This window comes from Rana temporaria, chromosome 12, assembly GCF_905171775.1.
Source record: "Rana temporaria chromosome 12, aRanTem1.1, whole genome shotgun sequence".
Classification (NCBI taxonomy): domain Eukaryota; kingdom Metazoa; phylum Chordata; class Amphibia; order Anura; family Ranidae; genus Rana; species Rana temporaria.
Window position 1 is genome coordinate 43,406,482 of NC_053500.1, and position 9,359 is coordinate 43,415,840.

Sequence of the window (9,359 nt, forward strand, 5' to 3'; positions counted from 1 at the left end):
GAGTATGGGGCCCGGCCCTCCGGCTGAGACACTGGTGCACAAAGCAGGAAAGTATAGAGATCCTTTTCAGGTAAGTTTCACATAATGTGCTAGTATGTGATGCAGTGAGGGAACAGAGTTAACTCCTTGATCGCCCCCTAGTTTTTAGCCCTTTCACTGCCAGTGTCATTTACACAGTAATCAGTGCATTTTTATAACACTGAAAGCTGTATGAATAAAAATGGTCCAAAAATAGTGTCAAAAGTGTCCGATGTGTTGCAGTCACGATAAAAATCGCAGATCGCCGCTATTACTAAAAAAAAAAAATAATAATAATAAAAATGCCATAAATCTATCCCCTATTTTGTAGACACTATGGGCTGGATTCACGTAGATCGGCGCATCTTTATACCGGCGTAGCGCATCTCATATGCGCTACGCCAACGTAACTCAGAGAGGCAAGAACAGTAGTCACAAAGCACTCGCTCCCAACGTTGCGCTGGCGTAACGTAAATTGGCCGGCGTAAGCCCGCCTAATTCAAAGTAGGAAGGAAGTGGGCGTGATCCATATAAATGAAGCGTGACCCCATGCAAATGAAGGGCCGAACGAATGACTCATGAGCCGTCCCGTGGACGCTTCCCAGTGTGCATGCTCAGAATCACGTCGGAACGAATGCCTAAGATACGTCGAATCATTGAACGTAACCTACGCCCAGCCCTATTCACGTAGTACTACGTAAACGACGTAAAATACGACGGCTGTTACGTGGTCCATATCTTTGCATGGGATGCGCCTCCTATATGTGGAATAACTTTACGCCAGACGTATGCCTTACGTAAACGGCGTATATTACTGCGACGGGCGCAAGTACGTTAGTGAATTGCCGTATCTAGTTCATTTACATATTCGACACGTAAATCAATGGAAGCGCCCCTTGCGGCCAGCGTAAATATGCGCCCAAGATACGACGGCGTAGGAAACTTACGTCGGTCGGAGGAAGCCTATTTTCAGGCATATCTAGTTCTATGGGTACGGCGCATAAATATGACGGCGCACATTAACACTTACGCGGCATATCTCGAGATACGTCGGCGTAAGTGTTACGTGAATCCGGCCCCAAAACTTTTGCACAAACCAATCAATATACGCTTAAAGGGGTTGTAAAGGTTAGTTTTTTATTTTGTAAATAGGTTCCTTTAAGCTAGTGCATTGTTGGTTCACTTACCTTTTCCTTCGGTTTCCCTTCTAAATGTTTTTTTTTATTTGTCTGAATTTCTCACTTCCTGTTCCTCCTCAGTAAGCTGTTCAGTAAGCTGTTCTGACCGACTTTCCCCCGCTCGAATGATGGTGGAAAGCTTACTGAGGAGAAACAGGAAGTGCGAAATTCAGACGGAAAAAAAAAACATTTAGAAGGGAAATCTAAGGAAAAGCTAAGTGAACCAACAATGCACTAGCTTAAAGGAACCTATTTAGAAAAAAAAACCTTTACAACCCATGTTATTTTTGGTAAAAAGAAAAAAAAAATGTAGAATACGTATTGGCCTAAACTGAGAAAGAAATTAGTTTTTTTATATATTTTTTGAGGATATTTATTATAGCAAAAAGTAAAAATGATTGCTTTTTTTTTCAAAATTTTCTTTTTTTTTAGTTTATAGCACAAAAAATAAAAACTGCAGAGGTGATCAAATACCACCAAAAAAAAACTCAGAAAAAAAGGACATCAGTTTTGTTTGTGTGCAATGTCGCACGACCGCGCAATTGTCAGTTAAAGTGACGCAGTGCTGTAACGCAAAAAGTGCTCTGGTCAGGAAGTCCCCATTACAACCCCTTTTACATTAAGGGTTCCATCAGAGTCCTCCTTTTATATAGAGCCCCCTCTTAAATCAAGGAGCCCATCAGAATCCCCCTTACATCAGAGTCCCTCTCAGAGCCCCCCTTACATCAGAGTTTCCCTGAGGCTTGAGTTCCCATCAGAGTCCCCCATTACATGGGGGGTGTTGAAACGGAGACCATAGGCATTCTTGGCTGACCTTAAGGCTCATTCTGTTTACATTAGGGACTCCCACTTACCTAGCTGTGAGCATGATAAATTCCTGTAGCAGGCTGCAAATGGTGATCATGTCATAAACATACTTGTTCAGATGTTTCCTGTATTAAAAGAGATGTATTTTTTTGTTGTTTTTAGACTCATACTCGGATGCTGCATCTGTCCCCCATGTCTCTAACACTGAGAACCGAGCGATCAAACACTGCCAATTGCTCAGTTCTCACAGCTCCTCAAACAGAAAGGTGGTGACTGTCAGTCAGCAACTCTCTGCTCTGCCCGCTCCTAGCTCACAGGAGCGCTGGGCTGTGGAGGAGGTGGTAGAGGCCAGCTCAGGCTCTTAGCTGCTCGCTGAGAGGCTGAGCCAGGTGCCAGTCCAGACATGTGGGTGGATCCTGACTTCATTGTCACAATCCTTCTAGAGCCAGGACCGGCTCTGTGACGTCAGCCGACAGTGGGCTTCAGTTCATTCTGCACTCCTGTAAACAAGTTTTGTCTCTACTTCGCCTTTAAGCTTGCATCTCTCTGACCCTGTCTCCTTAGGCCCCATTCACACCTCCGCGACAAAACGCCCGACGTCGGACGCTCGTGCCGCTGGAGGGGAGAATTCCCATTGCTGTCTATGAGATGGTTCACATCTCATAGACGCCTGCCGCCTGAAAAAAAGTCCCGGACCCTTTTTTTCAGGCGGCATTGGCCATACAAAGCAATGGGAAGGATTTGTAAAAAAAAAAAAAAAAAAAAAAAAGTTACACTATTCGCGGCAAAATACGCCGCGTACGCGGCGTTACTTGTCGCGGAGGTGTGAATGCAGCCTAATTATGCTCTTTTATCACCCTGTCGCTCTGATTTTTGATAAGAGTACAAATGAAATGTTCGACATATAATACACAGACATGTCCACTGCTGCCATCATCAGAAACCCCTTGCTGAGAAATGCCATTCACTGAAATAGAAAGGAAGTGGTTACAAAGAGGTGTCAGGAGACCAGCAGCATTGATATAAAACAACAACAAAAAAAAGAGTAAAAACAAGTAATTTATGCCTAGCAGAATCATTCAGGAACTTCCAGTCTGCTCTGTCACTTTGCTCTGTGCTGGAGGATTCTGTGACCTTTGCTGTCATAAGCACAGGAAGTGACCTCACAAAAGAGACAATAACTTCAGGGTCAGACTTGGTAATACGCACTGGAGGAAATCTTCCAACGCAGCCTGATGTGACAGAACAGACAGGAAATTCCTTTCTTTAATCCAAGAATGACAGATCACATCACATATAAAGGGTGTTATAGAAAAGGAGTGTCTATAGCAGGCAGCCAGTACACCTGTGTTAAAAAATTACATTTGACAATGACAAAATAATAATTTATATATTATATAATTACCTGCAGTAAAATAAGCAAATGTATAATAGATATTTACATTTTAAGGGGAACTCCGACCAATTTGTTTTGATGTTTGTAACAGAGTGGGCAAGGTTAGAACCTTTGTCAGGAGTTTGTTATCACTTTCTGTCTCTTCGGCTTTTTCTTTCTACCAGTGCTTAGCGCCAGGGAATATCTTCTATTATTGCTAAAGTATATCAAAACCTAAGAAGTTCTTAGATGTGGTGACTACGTTTGTTTTCTTTTATTAGGCTTTTCCCCCTACATTTTCACCCAGTAATCCTGGAAATAACACACTTCCTGTACTAGGGTGACAACGTTCACTCATCCTACTGTATTTATGGAGGAGCAGTGTTGTCACCCAAGGACACAAAGTGAAATACAGAGCACCCCCCTCTCTGCTCAACTCCATATCACTGGAGGTTTTGAAGTACAGAAGTTGAACTGGATAGGGCTGATGAGACTTATTGGGATGTTGTCGGTTTGCTACATAGATTTTACTACAATCAACAGGTTATTTTTGTGCAGTTATGGAACAGGTCAGGTATAACAAAAACATTCAATGGTATTTAAGCAGGGGCTTACTGAGCTATTACTGTGTGGTTTGTGTTCATTAGGTCTATGGTTACGTGTATTTTCTGCTGTGTATGTTTCACTATTTAGTAGGGCTGTGGAAATTTTTTGATTAATCATACATTTTTTTGGTTGATCAAAATTCTTTTGATCGGTACTAGTGGTGCAACGGATCGTAAATGATCCGTGATCCAAACGAGTCACCATATGCAGATCGGCACACCACGTGATCCGCGGAGCTCCGCTGCTGCCTCGGCCATAGGAAAGGCCGCGGCTTCAGCCTAGCTCCTGGAGCGGCAGCCATCTTGGTCCACCCGGCGGCGGTCTAGGTGAGCCTAGAGCGACGAGCTGACGTCATCACATGGCCTCAAATGCTCTTGTTCGGCCGGCTTCTCTGCTAAGCAAGCACTAATCTTCCTATACAGTGGGGGAGATGTAGACCATATTACAGTGGGGAGATGTCTGTGGATATTACAGTAGGCAGATGTCTGTGGATATTACAGTGGGGGAGATGTGTGTGGATATTACAGTGGAATAGATGTCTGTGGATATTACAGTGGGGCAGGGCCGTCTTAAAAGCATCATGGGCCCCTGGGCAAAGTAATGCTCTGGGGCCCCTACAATGATGACAGTGCAGGTAAACAGACATCAAGTAGGTAGGAGGCAGACTGCCTGCATTCCCCGCCCGGCGCCCGCGGGAAGAAGAAGAAGAAGAAGAAGAAGAAGAAGAAGAAGAAGAAGAAGAAGAAGAAGAAGAAGAAGAAGAAGAAGAAGAAGAAGAAGAAGAAGAAGAAGAAGAAGAAGAAGAAGAAGAAGAAGAAGAAGAAGAAGAAGAAGAAGAAGAAGAAGAAGAAGAAGAAGAAGAAGAAGAAGAAGAAGAAGAAGAAGAAGAAGAAGAAGAAGAAGAAGAAGAAGAAGAAGAAGAAGAAGAAGAAGAAGAAGAAGAAGAAGAAGAAGAAGAAGAAGAAGAAGAAGAAGAAGAAGAAGAAGAAGAAGAAGAAGAAGAAGAAGAAGAAGAAGAAGAAGAAGAAGAAGAAGAAGAAGAAGAAGAAGAAGAAGAAGAAGAAGAAGAAGAAGAAGAAGAAGAAGAAGAAGAAGAAGAAGAAGAAGAAGAAGAAGAAGAAGAAGAAGAAGAAGAAGAAGAAGAAGAAGAAGAAGAAGAAGAAGAAGAAGAAGAAGAAGAAGAAGAAGAAGAAGAAGAAGAAGAAGAAGAAGAAGAAGAAGAAGAAGAAGAAGAAGAAGAAGAAGAAGAAGAAGAAGAAGAAGAAGAAGAAGAAGAAGAAGAAGAAGAAGAAGAAGAAGAAGAAGAAGAAGAAGAAGAAGAAGAAGAAGAAGAAGAAGAAGAAGAAGAAGAAGAAGAAGAAGAAGAAGAAGAAGAAGAAGAAGAAGAAGAAGAAGAAGAAGAAGAAGAAGAAGAAGAAGAAGAAGAAGAAGAAGAAGAAGAAGAAGAAGAAGAAGAAGAAGAAGAAGAAGAAGAAGAAGAAGAAGAAGAAGAAGAAGAAGAAGAAGAAGAAGAAGAAGAAGAAGAAGAAGAAGAAGAAGAAGAAGAAGAAGAAGAAGAAGAAGAAGAAGAAGAAGAAGAAGAAGAAGAAGAAGAAGAAGAAGAAGAAGAAGAAGAAGAAGAAGAAGAAGAAGAAGAAGAAGAAGAAGAAGAAGAAGAAGAAGAAGAAGAAGAAGAAGAAGAAGAAGAAGAAGAAGAAGAAGAAGAAGAAGAAGAAGAAGAAGAAGAAGAAGAAGAAGAAGAAGAAGAAGAAGAAGAAGAAGAAGAAGAAGAAGAAGAAGAAGAAGAAGAAGAAGAAGAAGAAGAAGAAGAAGAAGAAGAAGAAGAAGAAGAAGAAGAAGAAGAAGAAGAAGAAGAAGAAGAAGAAGAAGAAGAAGAAGAAGAAGAAGAAGAAGAAGAAGAAGAAGAAGAAGAAGAAGAAGAAGAAGAAGAAGAAGAAGAAGAAGAAGAAGAAGAAGAAGAAGAAGAAGAAGAAGAAGAAGAAGAAGAAGAAGAAGAAGAAGAAGAAGAAGAAGAAGAAGAAGAAGAAGAAGAAGAAGAAGAAGAAGAAGAAGAAGAAGAAGAAGAAGAAGTCATTTGCCGCAATGCACGTCGGGAAAGTTTCCCGACGGAGCATGCGCACTACGTTCGGCACGGGAACGCGCCTAATTTAAATGATCCACGCCCCCTACGGGATCATTTAAATTACGCGCGCTTACGCCGGCCATTTTTAAGGAGCGCCCGCGCAAATTACGTAGCTACTGCTTCATGAATGAAGCGTAGCGCAGGTAATTTACAGAGGCGCAGCGTTGAAACGGTACGCTGCGCCTCCGTAAGAGGGCGCAAGTCGTACCTGACCACCCCAGAGAAAAGAGAAGGAGAGCAAAAAATGGGGAAGAGGAGTAGAGAAAAGGGATAGGAGAGCAAATGAAAGGGGAATAAGAGCAGAGAAAAGGGGAAGGAGAGCAGAAGGAGAGCAAAAAAAGGGGGGGAGAGTAGCAGATAAAATGGTAAGGAAAGCAAAGAAAAAGTTATGGAAGTATAATTATATAAAGATATTTGCACTACACTTCCTTAAAATGTTGTCTTATTTTTTGCACAGGAAAAAACATCCGAGATGGTGGTTGAGGTGCCCGTAATGACAGGGGTGTTAGAGTGCTTGTGGCGGCTGGGTCCCTTGATGGTATTTGTCGTGACGCCACACGCCAGTACCGTTAATGGTGGCACAACCAGTTGTAGTAGCAATGTTGAAGAAGGAGGTAGACAGTGGTAGGATACAACTCACAACTTTTACTGGGACTGGTTTTGGTTGCAGTACAAACATCCAGTTAGAATACAGTCTCCGGGTAAATAGAGGAATTCTGCTGATCCACTGTTAATAGGCTTTAGTAGTCCTGGACTCAGGCTGTGGTTCAGTATAATGCTTACTTGTTTCTGGTCCCTTTTGAATCCAGTGACATGGGTGAGGTTGCCGGTGGCTAAGAAATCCTTCACCTTTATTCTCAAAGGTCTTTGCTGCTGGTTGGTGGCTTTTACCCTTTGATTTGAGCCGTTCCAATTTGTCCCTTCTCTGGACTGACCTTCTCTCTCACCTTGACATTCTGCTTTTCTCTGCAACCTGACCTCCTGAACTGAACAACTGACCACAGATAAACCTGAGCTGGGATAGATATCCCAGAGTGGTGCTATCCCCATCTTGTGGTGGGAAGTATGAAGCACACTTGACCAGCCTATGAACAGGGATATCACAGGTGTAGCAATGCAAAATGACATGCAATATAGCAATGACAAAGAAGTAATACTTTTGCAGTTCCCACATGTCCTGAGTGGGACGCTGCATAGGGGCCCCCCATGCAGCTGGGGCCCCTGGGCAGTGCCCAGGTGTGCCTTCTCATTAAGACAACCCTGCAGTGGGGGAGATTGTGGATATTACAGTGGGGGAGATGTCTGTGGATATTACAGTGGGGAGATGTCTGTGGATATTACAGTGGGGGGAGATGTCTGTGGATATTTCAGTGGGGGAGATGTCTGTGGATATTACAGTGGGGACTTAATATGGTGGTGATCCTTTGTGCTGGAAAGTATTTATTTTTCTAATTTTCCTTACTGTGACAATGTGGGTATATCCCATACCTCCCAACTTTTTGAGATGGGAATGAGGGACACCCATGAGCAAAAGTATGCAGGAATAGGACACAACCCCTGTTATGCCCCCTTTAAGGAGAATTGTACAAAAAACAAGATTGGTTACCCACAAGTGCTTTTTTACCACTACTATTCCTTTATATTGGCTTTTGGAATTTACAACTGCAGCAATTTAAAAATCAGATGAAAGGTTTAGCACTGGAAAACATTTTTTGATAGATAAAAAGTGCATTTTATATACATCTGTAGCGCTACCCCCGAAGGAGCCACTGGATAGAATAGGGATGGCCTGTTACCTCTTATGGCTCCGTCGTCTAGGGTAGTTGATGAGAGCAGCAATGATGGAATATCCAAACAGCAGGGCCCAGATTCGAAAAGGACTTACGACGGCGTATCTCCAGATACGCCGTCGTAAGTCTGAATGTGAGGCGTCGTATCTCGGCGCCTGATTCAAAGAATCAGATACGCCAGAATTTGTATAAGATACGACTGACGTAAGTCTCTTACGCCCTCGTATCTTAGGCCTTGTACACACGGGCAAACATGTACGATGAAAACGGTCCGCCGGACCGTTTTCAGCGTACATGTCTGCCCGGGGATTTCTGTATGATGGCTGTACTCACCATCATACAGAAATCTGCGCGTACTCGATACGCGGCGACGAGGCCGTGCCGTCGCGGCGACGTGCGCGGCCCTGCCAGTTCAATGCTTCCACGCATGCGTCGAAGTCATTCGGCGCATGCGAGGGATGGCGGCCGCTCGGACATGTACGGTAGGTCTGTACAGACGACCGAACATGTCCGAGCGGACAGGATTCCAGCGGGCTGTTTCTAAACAAGTTTGGAAATATTTGCCCGCTGGAAAAAGGCCCGGTGCCCTTAGGTGCATATTTACGCTGGCCGCTAGGTGGCGCTTCCGTTGATTTCCGCGTCAAATATGCAAATGAGATAGATACGCCGATTCACGAACGTACTTGCGCCCGGCGTATTAAAATACGCTGTTTACGTAAGGCGTCCGACCGGTAGCGTATCTAGGATACGCTACCCCCACACAAAGATACGCCCTCCTACGTGAATCTGGGCCGAGGTGTCTTTCTTGTGCTTTTATTTCTGCCCAACACGGCAAACAGTAAACTTGAGGTAGATAGATCAAAGATGGGTGAGGAGGAGGAATAGCATATTCAGCCCTAACAGAACGGAAGCAGTCCTGCTTCCAACGACACTTTACTTTCGTCGCCACTCCAGCCGTAGTGGGTATAGTGTACCTGGACAGGCCTCTCACACCGACTTGGCAGCCAGGGTATCACTCGGAAACCTTGAGGGAAACAAGTCTCTGCCACAGACCCTTTCCTAGAACGTAGATTATGGAGAAGATTCTCCTCAGAAGTATTTGGTGCCTGAATCTCCCTCAGGTAATTCTCAACTTGGTCACCGACTGACAGGGGGCTGACATCCAACCTTTTCAGTGTCCGGTTACCATGATCCCCAGTGGATTGTCGAGGCCCTATTGGATTGCCTGCCTCTCTTGGCTCTCCTCAGGCTGACTCCCCACCGAACAGCTATCTCGCTTGGGATCTTCTCAGAATTGGGAACCCAGTCGATCACTGGGTCCCACCACAGCTTCAGATGCTCCGGGCCAACATGGTCCCGGAACCAGGAACAGAACACCGCGTGGTACGCGCACCCCGGCCTGGTAGACCACATCACATGTCTTAATACCAGCCAGCAGAGTGATACATCAGCTCCTGCTGATT

At 44.2% G+C, this 9,359-nt stretch overlaps 1 protein-coding gene across 1 annotated transcript; it reads left to right on the forward strand.

Moving 5' to 3' along the window:
* Window positions 1-4,874: 4,874 nt before the first annotated feature.
* Window positions 4,875-6,047, forward strand: LOC120918284 (glutamic acid-rich protein-like; the record flags this gene model as incomplete). Its single annotated transcript, XM_040329796.1, has 1 exon — window positions 4,875-6,047. A coding segment is annotated over one exon (1,173 nt), but the record flags the coding sequence as incomplete, so codon positions are not given.
* Between the last annotated feature and the right edge of the window lie 3,312 nt (window positions 6,048-9,359).